Genomic DNA, 14840 nt, shown 5'->3' with positions numbered 1-14840 from the left:
CACTGGAAAAAATAGCCGAATATAATGCTTTACAGAGCTCCCAGAGGATATTGCGCGACAAATTTTTCAGTCATCGCCACCAAGAATGGGGTATTGTATCGCCTCTGGCGATGAAACTCTCTATTCATCATCTTAAAATTAAGTTTTTTTTTGTTGTTGTTTCCCTCTGAAGTTGACCAGGGTGCATATACTAATCCTTCTGTACCCACGCTTTTTCTACCATATGCAGGTAAAGAAGACTTGACTATGGCAGCTGCCTAACATGCATCAATGTGAGACGGGCCATGGACTATGTGTCACGCAGAGACTTCTACCAAAGGTATCTAAAATGCTCTGTGGGTGATGTAGCTTTTTTAAACTCTGGCACTGCTCACAAACCTCAGAAAAATGTCTAGCAAGTGCAAACAGTTGTATTTGTATAACGGTTGTATAAACCTCTACCTGACAAACGTCATCATGACGTTGGTAGACAGACCGAAACCAAAACAGATCGGAAGGGGAGAGCTGGGTTCCACGAATGGGCAATTGTTCGCTGAAGGAAAAGTAGGACCGAAGGTCGTGTCCCTTTCAGAGACCATCGTAATCCCCTCAGGCTTTCGGACGCGACCTTGTTCGCCACTAGCTTTGAACGTAGTTCAACTCTACCAAACTCGTGGCGCTGTCGAACATTATGACGTCATTTGTTTACAAACAGGTAGAGGTCTATTGTATGTGTGTTGTTGGCCTTGTGTGTCGCCTCCTATCTGTGATAGTTGTTGAGTCACGATTTTTGTAGGAAACATTTTTGCATGATGATCGGATGACGAAAGTTCTTTTACAAGGTTACTACGGTCCTAGAATGCTTAACAAAAGAATAGTCCCTACAGATAAATAACAATCCACGGTAAAAGCTTTAAAAACCCTTCCTGTACCGGAGAACACAGAAAAGACAACACGAACACAGCACTTGACGATGAAAGGGGGCTTTGTATGTATTTGTCCTTTCTACGTTGTTTCAGCCTCAGAACATCAGTTCTCTCATGTTCAACAGCACTTGTGTTGTATTGTTGGACCACCTGTGTTGGACCAACCAGCCCACTTCATCTCCTTATTTAAAGGAGCATTAAAGGGGTATCTAACATGGCAAAAAACTGGTGTCATCTTGTAAAGCAGTATGTGAAAAGCGTTCCCCCCAAATATTTTTGTCCAAAGTTGTTTCACCGCGGCGCAATTAATTTGCAAAATCGCCCACCCACTCTCTCAAATCACCCACGCTAAGTGTGACGTTTGTGGTAGAGAGCCGTCTGCTACGAACATTGCGAGCGGTTTCTTGTTGACTTCTATCCTTTATATGATATATATCACGTTTTCTATTAAAAAACAAAGCATATATGCAGCCTGGCACAATAAGGTTGCAATCACAAGTGTAATATATCCGTGGCTTCTGTTCACAGTAGCAGAAAGCAAGCGATGACGGCGGTATTGTGGCGCCACCTGTTAGCCACTGAACCAACTGTGCAACTAGCTGTGCGGTGAAAACGGTCAGAGAGGCTGCACACTGTCGGGAAACACTGGGGTTTCGCTGTACAAGACGCAGTTAATTTCGGGCCGCACCACTCGTTCTTCCCGTAGTGTCTGCGGTCCCAAAAAATCGCGGTTGTGTCGTTGACAGCCTTCAAAACGTCCGTTTCGGACATCACGCAGCCGGAGAACGCATGGCGTCTCCGAAGCGGTAGCAGACGTTCCGGCCTGCGCAGTGTTGCTCACCTCGATCATGTGATCCCAGGTCCAATGAGGAGCGTCCCTACCGCTGCGGCGCTCATTACGTGTCTATCGTGAAGGCGAAGGAGGGTGTTTCGCGCACGGGAGGTTCAGGGTGCTATTGCAGGCGTCCCAATTTCGCTACGGTTGCACTAATTGTGGGAAAACTGTTTTCGGCCGCCTAACATTCCATACCGACCAAAAACAGAAACAAAGTTGTGTGCCTCCAGACTGCTCCTTTAATGTCAATGCATGATGCTGCCAACTGAGTATGTGGTCTGGGCATGCCGAGGGAACAAATGTTGAGGAAATTCCTCAGTGGTTTCGTCAGTGGTGTCCTCAGTAGCAATTTGGACACGCGCTGTAGTGCTCAACACTGCTCATTTTGAGAAGAGTACTGCCAGTACTTAGGAACACAAATTGGAATCTTCCCGATACCCGTGCAAGTGGGCCTGTTGTTGGGCCACACATGCATGTACATGCGTGTATAAAATTGCTAGAAAATTTACACGGGTGACATGACTGTGAGTCTGAGTACAACAACAGACAAAGGGACACACACGGACGACTCGCATACCAGCAAATTACAAGAAACTTGTTTGTGAATATCGAGCAGTGCTTATGGAACAAGAACACTATGTACAAGAATTTCCTTTTCTAAAGCTTTTGTTCTAAATGGGAAGTCCATCCCTATGGGAAGCATTTCAAGACGTCTAAGAAGGAAATCTCATTGTGGTTAACATTCAACCAGTACACCAGTTTGCTGTGCAGACTTTGCTGTTGGTGTACCGGTTCGGTCACAGGTGTACGTCGCGAGGCTGCTCAGAAAATTATGTACTACAATGTTTCTCAGTCTAGAATAATGACGGAAAAAATTGAATTTTATAGGTCGTCGTCTACTGCGTACGTGTACGCAATTTTACCGTCTTCCAGATAGCCCCACTGTAGCTATTCATGAAACTGGTGGTTGTGTACGGCACATGTTCCGAATAACAAGGGTTGACTGAAGTCCTGGTGCTGGAGGAGCAAACCGTGGGAAACACTGACAAATATTTAGGACAAATATTTTCCTCCATCTCTACCGGTTCGCTGGATTTCTACCCATCTGCTGACAAATATTTGTGTGGTGTGTACGGAAGTCGCAGTTAAATGAACACATGACACGCCTCGAACATAGAGCACACTACCTTCAGGAACTGTCATACAAAATATTTCCCTTGGGAAGTACCCCAGTATGTACCCTTGAAGTGAAGTACCCTTGTATGTGTATTGTTAGAACATTAGCTTTCAAGAGTGCGTGCAGCAGTGGTGACCTCTCTCTTCTTTTTCTGGCATGTTGCGATGTTAAATCGTGGGAATCGTCTGCTAGCAAGATGAATGTTTCTCTCTGCATCAGACGTGTAGCCCTTTTCCAGCCCTCAGTGCAATCTATGTGCCAAAATACATAGCCAAGAACACTTCTAAACTCTGTGTTCTGAGAAGCGGTGCATTCTTTGAGCTGCTCCAGCGCAGGGTGTAGTGTCAAGGTTTCGACATTTCGAGTTGGGTGCCCTTGCTTTCTGCAAGTTGCTGGCCATTTACTTAAACTAGTCACAGGCCTTTGAAATTAATCAGGATTCTTCTTAAAAGATTAATATCATATTTCACCGAAGTATCATTGCATTAGGTTGTCTCGTGACGTAAAGCCCATAATTATATATATATATATATATTATATAAATTGCATTAGCATGACTCACCTATATTTGCTGAAGCCGGGCCACCTTGTGGAATGCGTAGGGTTCTTCGTTTTCGAGTTTTATGAGTTTTCAAATTGGGGGGGGGGGGGGGGGCTTTTCTCTGTTTGATATGTCATCTGGGAATTTTTGGGTGAAATGAAAGACATATGAAACGAGCCACTGCCGCGACTCTGGGACGAGGCACGAGAATTTTTATATTTCCGCCCTGAACTGGGGCAGTGAATGACCACGGTATTCAAAGACTTGTCCAAGCTCCACAAAAGCTCATCTTTTCTTTCCTGCAGGAGGGGAATTATAAAAGGAGGACAAATATGTAGTCACAAATAGATCTCTACGCTGACCTTATGATTCACTTTTCCCACGGTTTACATACAATGACAAGTTGAAGGACCGCGAGGATTTCGGGTAGTTATCAGGGTTCTACCCAAATTCTTGAAAACATGTTTGAGGGGGGGAAATAGCGCGGAAAACGAAGAACCCTAGGAATGCATCCTGTAATCAGGGCAGTGAGGGAAGGACAGCCACAGGCCATGAAGGCATGTGTTTCATGTCCAAGGAGCCAATGAACTCGTCCCTGATGAGGATACAGATAATAAAAAAAATAAACGAATAAAACGCGCGCACGCCCAACAGTAGCTTCAATGGCACGCGCTTCATAGCTGCACCTTCTTGTCGTGCAAATTCTTACAAGGACATCTGGGAGATCGGTTGAAGTGTTCATGTGTTTGCGATCTCTTATCAGTGTTTGATGATTGAAACATATGTGCTGATGAAGTTGCCCCCTCATGTATCCGTATTTTTCGTATATGTGTTTTTCGTGTTAGTAGATACACTGGGTTTCAGCCACAACTCTCTCTATTTCAGGAGGTGTTTAGGTGCTGCTTTCTTTCTACTGCTTGCATACGCTGTGATAGTGGAGTGGGCAGTGTACTTCCTCAGTCCTTGGTGGAGTTGGCCAACACTACCGCTGCAAAATGAAATAAACACTCGTGTGCTCATTGTCGGTGATCCACAGTTGCTTGGATTGGTGAATACTGCGCCAGGATTCTTCGGTGCTGTTGAGCTATGGGATGCTGACAGGTAAGATCAGAGGGTCAAAATGGAGAACCAAAAAGAGAACGTTCTCCAGTGCAGTCTGAGTAGTACCAGGACTTGTTCGGCGATGAAGAATGAGGAGAAACCCCCACAGCCTATGTCACGTGTGTAAACCGTTCTTAGCCAATGATATGCCTGCTTTCTTGGGACGGCAACTTTTCCGTGCTATTATCTAAATGAGAACGGCTTGTCCAGCACTGTACAAGAATGGGACTAATGCAACTGCAGTGACTAATGCCACTGTTACCAATGTGTAATGTAGTTTGTCATGTCCTAGGTATACACATGGTGTTTGCTCTAACGTGTCCAGAAATTTTATTTAAAGCGAGCGATAAAAGAGAAATGAACGCTACTTTTCAGCTACTTGACTAAGAAACAGGTGCTACTAGTGAAGCAGTACCTGTTTCTTACTCAAGTAGCAGAAAAATACCACTTACTTTTCTTTTGTCGCTCACTTTAAATATATTTCTCACTTTAATTATATAATATATATAATTTCTGGGCACGTTTGAGCAAACACACTGTATATGTGTTAGGTTGATTACTCAGTTATATCCACGGGAATATACTATACGACAGTACATCTCTGTGTATGAGAGAGAAAAGGTTGGAGAAAGCGTGTGACAAAGCATCTGTCCACTCGGAAAACAGTAATAAGAGGCATTCGCAGACTTGGCTGCAGCACTACAGCGAAAAAGATGAAGCAACGTCACGTGCGGTTGTTATGGTACCTTATTTGAGAGCGATTCAATGAGACCATGCGCGAGGGGAAAGGGAAAAGCTGGGGGGCTGTGCGAAAGGCTGTCCTGCTGTCCTACCGTATTGGAATAAGGTCCACGTACTCAGGAACAGCTGAAATGCCCATACAAACTGTTAACAACAAATGAAAACATTTATGTACTTAATAGCAGTGTCGCAGTGGCACACTTTTACATTCAGTTGTGTTTTGAGAAAGTATCATGAACGTGGATGTTTGCACGAAAAAGTGTATGGCATAGTTGCTCATCCGTGACTGAGGACTGTGCTACAGTGAGAAATACTAACTAGGATTCCTGGTTTTCCGAGTTCGTTTCTTTGCATGTCCAGAGGGAAATCCGACGTGAAACAATCTCAACACAAAAGAATCGTGAGGGCATGACACTTCTTGCTGAGCTCTCAGTTGCTTGAAACCACCAAAAGTGGAGCTTTTCGGATAAATCCGAGATCTTTTAAACTGTACCGACGTAGGTTTTCACACTTTCTTTTCGCGTAAATCCAAAAACACAGAGCCCTGGAAATAATATTCATCAAAATTAGAAAAATCGTGCCTTTGTTATTGATCTTATAGAGCTGTGTTTACGACTTGTTGTTTGCAATAACTGATCCTCCGGTTATACGCTGTGCAAATCTCAGAAGAAAAGCTGAGGAGGGACTTCCTTATCTCCTCTTTACCCTTCTCAGGTACATCAGGAAAACATTCAGGAGGGTACATCGTTTCTTCAAACCCCACGTTGTCCTCTTTCTTGGAGACGTATTCGACGAAGCCGAGTTTGCGACAGATGCACACTTTGACATATACTTTAAGAGGTTCCTCAGCGTGTTCTCGGACCTCAACATGGCACAGGTAATGCGTCATTTTCAGACAGTTATTCGCAACAGTCTCGGGAGTATTCACAGCAGTCGTTACTCTGACAATTTAATTATACAAGTTGCCTTACAAGCCGTATTCCGCGAGACCTTTAAATGCAGTGTGTTGCGTGCTAAAATTTTTGCACGTGTTAAACAGCCCACTGGTCGACAAGGTTAACCAATGCTCCCGATATCTCTATGCCTGTCAAGCCAGCGGGGTCCCCCGTTCTTCGCGTATGTCCGCATTAGTACGGGGGGCCTCCGTGAGGCGGCGCCAAATCCCTAGGATACGCAGAGCCGTTTATAGAGAGGGCTTGGCCATTAGGAGGAGCCTAACTTCAAGCACGTCCTGTGATGTCACAGCTGGAGGACCTCCCTCGACATGCTTTATTATTGCCCAGTCGTCAACCAGCAGCCATTTTGATGCGGAGCACTGTTTATCGTGCAAGGCGGGAACGACACGTGCGTACTGCACCCTTCGTCCTTTAACTCTTTCAGTTTGGCAACAGAACACGTCTAGTCACATGCGGCTGTGGGACATAAGCCGGTTATTCCTGTAGGTTACATTCAGCATGACCTCAAAGCTATTGTCCAGCTGGCGGACAGCATCAAAATGGCGCGCACCAGATGGCTGATCAGCGGATTCGGCTTGGATTCAGGCTTTTTGGGCAGTTCAACGACGACTCTGACGTCAAAACAGGCTCCACCCATGAGCTGGCAAAAGGTCAGAGAATGACCAAACTCTCCCCATAAATGGCTCTGAGGATACACACGTGGACTTGTGGTAGCAAACGGCTGCAGCAGCTCTCTGCAAGCAGAATTTAGCCTCGCGTTATATACCCGCCACATATGCCCAGTGGTCGCCTTCCTCACGTAATTCAGGCACCCATCTGTGGTGCCACATTCCTGGGTTTAAAAGGTGCGTCACTTATACGAGTAAATGCGATATGTGCCAAAAGACATTTTGAACTGCTGGGAAAAAAATGTGTTCGATTTTTTCACTTCACACGATGCAACTTTAGGGGTGCACAACTGGGTTGCACAATTATGTGGCAATCTGAACGAATTCGCAACCTGGCTGCAAGAGTTGCAGGATGAATCGCCCTACGAGCAATTTTTCTGGCAATCTTCTGGTGCAACCTGTCAATCACATGGCTCCTCCTCTGAAGATGTCCAATCGCAATAGACGATTTCAGAAATTGCGTGGATGGCCCGCCAGAGAGCGCCGTGTTGCGAATGCCCCACTGCACCTTGGGATTTAGTTTTCATGAGTCAGACAGAAGAAGAAGGGCACAAACAGTTTCGGTTTTTCCTCCTTCCTTCGAGCAACAGGCAGGCAAGCACGAATGCAAACCATTTCCCACGACGCATTGCGCGATGCGCATGACTTGGGCGACAGAGGGCCCCCGTGCGGAGCACAAGGGCAATATCTGAAATCGCCTATTGGGGCGTCACTTGCAAGACATAAATTCCGCAGACATAAACTCTTGCAACCAGGTTGTGCAACTCATTCACACAGTGCAACCCATTGGGTGAATCGACCCTAAGTTTCAATTGTGCAGTGACTAAGTTTGGTAAGAATATATCACCTTTACCACATAAATAAAAAGTGTGTTGTCAGTTATTGGATCTGACTTAGCGAAGCACATACACGTTGCGTTAATGTTTTGTCTTCGTTTATGCATTATATTTAGGGCCTGACTTTTTCGGGTTTTATTTTTGGCCAAATTCGGGGGGTAAATATCGGGTGATATTTTTTGTTTGAAAATTCGGGTGTATTCGGGTTAAATCCCGTTATGGCATATTCTGTCGTCAGGAATTCGGGTGATTTTTTTTTGTTTAATAAAAATTTGTCTTAACATGGAACTAATGTTTAGCAATGTTATCAAACTTTATTTTTAATGCACGCTTATGAGTGTGCCACGCGACCCGGATGTTTTCGGGTAGATTCGGGTTAAACCCGAATTTTACAGATTTCGTTCGGGGGGTAAATATCAAGTGGATACGGGTTTAATCCTAAAAAGTCAGGCCCTAATTTCGCGACGACTTCATATTCTTTATTCCCAGGATTGGAAATTTTGGACAAATTTTTATGACACCTCGGAAAAGAAATGGAAAGGGACTGTTCTTGCTCCTTCACCGTGTTCTTCATTTGGTGCTCCTCAGAGGCGTTGCATCTCATGGTTTAGGGACCGACTTTTTCGGGTTAAATGCCTTTGGCAGATTCTGTAGTGATGGGGGGGGGGGGGGGGGGGGGGAGGTTTTGGTGCTATTTCTAATTCTGTAACTGGGATGAAAGGCTACTAATACATGCAAGTGTTATCGGGATATTATTTTTTTATTTCTGTCCAGATATTGGCCATAGCGACCAGCTGCTGAACATAAATACCTTGCCATTTATAGTGGCAAGCTCCACCATCAAGTGTGGTTTGCTTAGCTTATTCTTGCACGTAAATAACGCTTACAGCATACACAAGTGAGATTGCTGCTGGATAGTGCGTGTGACATATGATTGGAATTCCAGGAGAACCTACAGCATAATTGGGAGAACTCGTGGATTTAACCACCCGCTTACATCCCTCCATTCATATTAACGTTCATGATACCATTATCTCATCTGTTACCATTATCTGTTAGACAAATACTGGAGCCTAGGCTGTAGTGCCTAACCTTTAGTGGCTACATTTCGGAATCTAAAATCAATCAAAAGCAAGCAGAGAAACGTAATACGGAAATCCACACAGCGCAAGAGGTCAGACTCTAGTATAAGAAACCACATTCCCTACTGCAACTGTATGATCTGAAAAGAAAAAAAAGGTCTGAAAAATAAAATGTCATTTTGAGACACGCTAACTGTTGGCTACCCATTGTTCTACATCAGTGGTTCTCAAACTTTTTTGGCCCGGGGAACCCTTTGGACCTAGCCAGAAGGACGAAGGAACCCCTGTTCCTAAACATCGCAGTACATCAGATATCACGTACATCAGGCCTCCACGAAGAGGTCACGGAGCTTCTCGCTGGCACATTCCAGGCCTACTCCTTTGCCTAGTAAGGGGTCTGTCAACGGGTCAAAGCGCCCATAAACAATGGAAAAGGGGACACGAACGAACGCCGCAGCTGTTGTGCACGCGCTTCTGGCCTGCCAAGCGAGCTTGGGCGGGAGAATTCAAGTTCTGTGAATGGATAGGGGCCGAGGCGGCAGCCTTCTCGCGGAACCCAGGAAGGCAGCTCGCGGAACCCCTGTGTTCTGTGGAACCCAGTTTGAGAACCACTGTTCTACATCAAGAACGGACATGAGGCAGCCAAACGTAACCCTCTTGATGAAAGAAGGAAGTCACTGAAAAGGTTAGCCAGCTGTAGTACTTGAACCCACGTCTTCTGGATTACCAATTGAGCTAAACTAACAGACCTCCCCAACAACTTCAAAAGGGTGCGTCGTCTGAAAGGAGAAACCAAGCACTCTCTCACTCATCCTACATTCACTGTTATATGTTTTCTGTGAGGGAAACTGGGCATATTTTTCATATCCCCCATCTTTTTCTGTGGCATGGATTAATTTTTTATTAATTTTTATTCTTTTACTTGGTTGCTCGAACACCCTATATGTGGCACGTATGGGAACTGAATCAATCTTCGATTTCCCTCAAAGGCGATCATCATCCCGGGTGATAACGACATTGGCGGAGAGGTCACTCCTCCCAAGAAGCGCATGATCCGGAGGTTCAACAGATACTTTCGTAGCGATCCAGTCGTCTCTCACGACAAGATTGATTTTGTCAAGGTATGCCAGTGTCTGGTGGATGCACTGTTGGAAGTGGCACTAACCCTAACTCGTGTCTCCCCAGGTGTGCTACGTGACAAGGTCTTACGCTTACCGTGCGTTCTTGAGAGACAAGGCTGACCACGTTAGAGTGGTTGTGTCGCATCTGCCATTGACTCCCACGTACGGTAGCTACGTGAAAGATGTAAGCACGTAAGCTATGTTGCTCTGTAATGAGGTTCAGCCAACCTCCACCTATGCATGCCTTTTGTGATCCTGTTTAGAGTGTGTGCAAGCTGTGTCAGAAATGTAATTAAGTTGCAGCTATATGATCGTGAAAAGAAGCACCGTAATCTCACGCGTATTAGCCGCGGCTTATGCACTTTTTTTTTTCTCACGGAAGCTCTGCAGCTTATCCACCGGCGCGGCTTATCTCGTGACTATTTTTTCCTGCTATTTTCCCCAGCAGTTTTAACGAAAGGGGTGACAGTGCCTCTGGAACAGCACCGCCCTGCCAATGCACGAACAATGCGTAACAGGGGCGCATCCACTTTCGAGTAGGCTGACCTTCCTGGTGCATTCCCCTAAGCAGCTTTAACGAAAGTGATGGCAGTGATTCACGTCTTCTGGAAGGCCACTGACCCGTCGTTCCATGAAGAATACGCAACAAGGGCACAATCCGATCTTGGTAGAACACTAGAACTGACCTCCTTTGTTGTACACCATGCCAACCCCTGAGTATGGAGCACAGGGTTTATTTCCTTCTCTATGGTCTCCTTTGTCGCACAGATCAGTCACGCCGTATTGCCCGCAGTTTGTCTGCGAGTGCGGCTTATCTGTCCGAAAATTTTCAAAACCTTCCTAAAAACAGGTCCTGCGGCTTATACGCGTGAAATTACGGTGCGTTCTAAGAATGACGTATTAGGATGAAATTGAAGTAGACGTCAGCTGAAGAGAAGCTGAATAATGGAGCCGCACCTGTCACCTCCATTAAAGGAGTACAGAGGGCCATCAAAAAAAAAATTAAGACTAAGACGTCTGATGAAAGTGTGTGTGTCATTTTACTGAACTGCGCGAAAGGTTTTGATGTGTGTCGTTTGTTTCCCAGAAAAAAACTCACATAAACATGGCTCCGCACATTCGCCCTTAACTCGCCACACCGGGTATAACGAGGAGGAGAAGGTATGATGCCACGTCACCGCTGACGTTACAAGGAGAACTCGTTCTGGTTCGCCGATCAGTGGGAGTCAGCGCCTTGTCCCATTGCCACCGTAAACCAGTTTTGTCAGTTCTCCCGGAGAATTGGGGACAGAAGGAGCGGCTGAATCATTACCGAGCCAGGAGAAAGGCTTTTTCAGAACCCCGAACAGCCGAGTAGCAGACGACAGCCGAGTAGCAGACGACAGCAGACAACATTTCTCTAGACCAATCAGCGAGCGTTCTCGTTATAGCGTCAGAGCGAGGTTCCAGGCAGATCACATGCTGGTACTGCTCTTCACCACCGTTGCGCACAGTCGCTTTTTGCGGCGTACTTTAAATTCAATTTCTGCAATAATTATGACTCTGTGGTGTGAATTACTTCTCATGGTGCCTCTTACTGACCTACTTAACAGTTTTATAGGAAGAAAACAGGGTGTTAAAAATGAGTTCTGTGCTACTTTAAGCATAACTGGAGCCTCGTGCTTTTGGGCTAAATCCCAAGAACCCATTTCTACATCCCCAGTTTGCATCATTGGGTTAGTTATGTCATGCGGATTAGTTGAAATATGGCAGTCGTGGAAAAAAAGTCAGACAGCTGGGCGGGATTGGAATGATGCAGCTCTCGATTACCGGTCGAGTGTCTTGACCAATTCGACCATGCTGACATCTGCTTTTCTGATTACTTGCCGAGGGCCTCATTTGACTGACAGGACACACATTCACACTCTCTCTCCTACGTTTCTTCTCATTCACGCACACATATGTACAACACATGTACAAGATGCCATGTCTAGCTGCATGGCATCTGTGAACATCATGGGGCTATTCTGAGCCTCAGAACAATTACTTTACATCATGTTCACTTGGGATAATCTGAAATCGGCATCTTGTCTGTACCATCACATCACCTCTCTTACTGGTCTCCTCGAGCTCACAGTTGTTTCTGCTTTTACGGATTGGAGACGTTGGGTTTTTTATCTGCATTTTAATAATTGAAACCACTTGCACATTTTTATTAGTTAGATTAGAGGGGCACTAAGCTGATGGACGTACTTTGTCTAAAAAACTACACAGCAGGGCTTTCACTCTACCTAAATATGTGGAAGACTGTGTAGCTCAAGCGCTTTAACTATTTAAAGAGCAGATCAAAGAGCGAAATCAATGCAACTGTCCCCTTCGTCTAATGCGTCAGCAAACGGGGCAGACTCATTCCCGAATGACGTTTTGCATCGTCAACCAATCTTGGACTCCCACAAGGTCAGCCGCGGGTGGAGAACCTGTTCGCTGTTGCATTGTCGCGACTTCGTGGCTGCGGAGGGGTCGAAGAATAAGTGCGGCTTATAAAGAAATCTCACTTTTATTCAACTTTTTTTTCAGATAGTACGAGAGATAGAGCCCGATCTTATATTTTCCGGACACGACCACTTGGTAAGCCCACAATTCCTACAGAACGTTTTGCATGTATTACTCAAAACGGGAATATTTTGCTACATCCGTACGTCCGTACCTGCCTCTACCCGATCAAACCTTCTTGGACAGACATGGGGACGATGGGAGCCAAACCGAATACATACCTGCTGTCACATCAGGGGTTGAACTTTCCAACAGGAAGTAGACAGTTGAGATCTAAATTTTCATTATATGAGACTTTTCGTGCAGTCTTCTTCATGTCATATTTACTCATATAGCTAGCACGCTTGCGTAATTAAAGGGGTCACAGTGTTTGGTAGATATGGTTCTCTCAATCGTGCGCACATTGTAGCACAAAAGGTAATTATTTTTCGAGCAAGATAGAAACACTTTAACATAAGTGTGAAACGCTGACACTAAAGGGAGCATGTACTACTGACATTCCCGTCATGAATGACCGTCAAACGAACAAAGTTTGACTGTATTACCCAGCTTGCCGTAAGACTTGGGATGGGCGGCAGCCGGTGAAGAGTCAGGGAGTGCTGTTGGTGGAAATCAAACCAAACACCTCTGTGATTGCCAGTCAGGTGTGCTGCCTCTACAGTACGTCAATGTCTTTTTTTTCTTTTTTTTTGTGCACACTTTATGTACAGTTACCAGTGTGTACCACAATTGGCACGCTGCATTTCACGATCATACAGTAACGGAACTGACCTGCAAAACATGATGTTCCTTTCCATGTGCAGTCCGAGTACATAGCGACTGGAAGAGCGAATAAAATGGTGGAGAAAATGGCACTTCGTTTCACCATGGATCTGGTTGCGGCCCGGCTCAACCTCTCAGATGGGCACGTCCACGAGATTCAGGTCCCAACCTGTTCCTACCGCATGGGCACGTACAATGTTGGCTACGGAGCTGCCATAATTGGTACGTTGCGCTGTATAACACAACTGCAATACTACATGCATGCAAACCTAGGCAAGAAGTAGCAATCAAATCATCACCCTGTAGAAAGTAAGGCATCTTACCACTTGCTGTGGGATCGCAAAATGTTGCAGATACAGTTTCGGTGGCACATTCATGGCTAGAGCTCGGTTTTCGGGATGTGTCCCGATTTTGAAAAATGCCCCGATAATGGTGTGAGCTACGAGAATACGTATTCCACTGCAGTTTTTCACTACTTAGCCTAGACAGGCTTCGGCGCAAGGCATTCAAAGAAATTAGTGTTCGAACCTTGCTACACGATGCAAAAAGCACTTTGAATTATTCATTATTTGAAATATTAATTTTAATTTACTCTAATGTTTATTTTATTTTTATTTATTTTTTAAATGTTTGCACACCTCTGTTGCGTAGGTGGAAAGGCATACTTTTTGTCGATGTAAAGGGCGTTACGTGTATTCTGGGCATGACCCAGAAGAAGGTGACCAAGGTAAATGAACGAATGTGACGTGTTAGTTTTCACCATAGGCCCTGCCAGTATCCACGCGCTTCAACCAGAGGTACTCCTATTATTGCCTCACCGGTGAAAAAATAGAGTTAAGTCCTCCAAAACTCAGGTCACAGCGTCAATGATGTCATCGTCACCAGAGGCCAGTGGCAATGCCGAGTGGATAAGGGCCTACCAATCGGTGTGCTGTCTCAAATTTTCCCTGGCTTTTTTGCAACACAGTTCCACCCGAAGTGTGCCCAGGACACACACTAACCTTCCTGCTGTCTCCTCTCCGTCCGTTCACATGTGTACGCCTCTGGTAGATACAGTTGCTTCTCAGCACTGACACGTAATGGGAAACAAAAGTCAGCGCTGGGGAAGTAGGCACCCGATCAGTTCGCATACTTTTCATCTTGGGGAATAGATGGATGTCCTGTGACATAAGACCTGGCAAGTACGGTGGATGCCTCACCAGAGAAAATCCATAAAGGCCAACCTCCATGGAGCGAATGTACAGCGAGAAAGCTCCGAACTTCGCGCAGCGAGGGACGCCCTGCGCAAGGCATGAAAAATGTGAGCGTCCGCTGGCGATCTGCCCGTGCTAGATATTTTCGCCCAGTGTCCATGATTCCGGAAGTGTCAACTGCTGATAAACACGAGGCCGGCCAATCAAAGCACTCTTCCGCCACGAATCTGCACCAGCTACACTGCGTTGTCGTCTGCTCTCGTGGGTCGTGGTCTTCTTCCTATGGGGTGGTGTCGTCTGCTCTCTGTCTCACCTATTGCACCGCCACAACGCAAGGCACTCTCTGCCAGAAAAATGTGTATTACTTTCGCAGTATCGAATATGCCTTTC

The 14840-nt window shown here is 45.6% G+C and overlaps 1 protein-coding gene across 3 annotated transcripts in view; it reads left to right on the top strand.

Moving 5' to 3' along the window:
- The window catches only part of LOC135368131 (uncharacterized), a 29972-nt gene that overhangs the window by 1337 nt on the left and 13795 nt on the right, over nt 1–14840 (top strand). For all 3 annotated transcript variants that reach the window (XM_064601236.1, XM_064601235.1, XM_064601234.1), the window contains exons 2-8: nt 230–319; nt 4344–4559; nt 6015–6177; nt 9832–9963; nt 10028–10147; nt 12520–12570; nt 13299–13479. In XM_064601236.1, the coding sequence (XP_064457306.1) occupies nt 285–319; nt 4344–4559; nt 6015–6177; nt 9832–9963; nt 10028–10147; nt 12520–12570; nt 13299–13479 (898 nt within the window). In that variant the 5' untranslated portion in view covers nt 230–284. The remainder of the gene's footprint in view (nt 1–229; nt 320–4343; nt 4560–6014; nt 6178–9831; nt 9964–10027; nt 10148–12519; nt 12571–13298; nt 13480–14840) is intronic.

The sequence above is a fragment of the Ornithodoros turicata genome, chromosome 9 (assembly GCF_037126465.1).
Source record: "Ornithodoros turicata isolate Travis chromosome 9, ASM3712646v1, whole genome shotgun sequence".
NCBI classification, from domain to species: domain Eukaryota; kingdom Metazoa; phylum Arthropoda; class Arachnida; order Ixodida; family Argasidae; genus Ornithodoros; species Ornithodoros turicata.
This window is presented reverse-complemented; position numbering and strand designations above follow the sequence as displayed.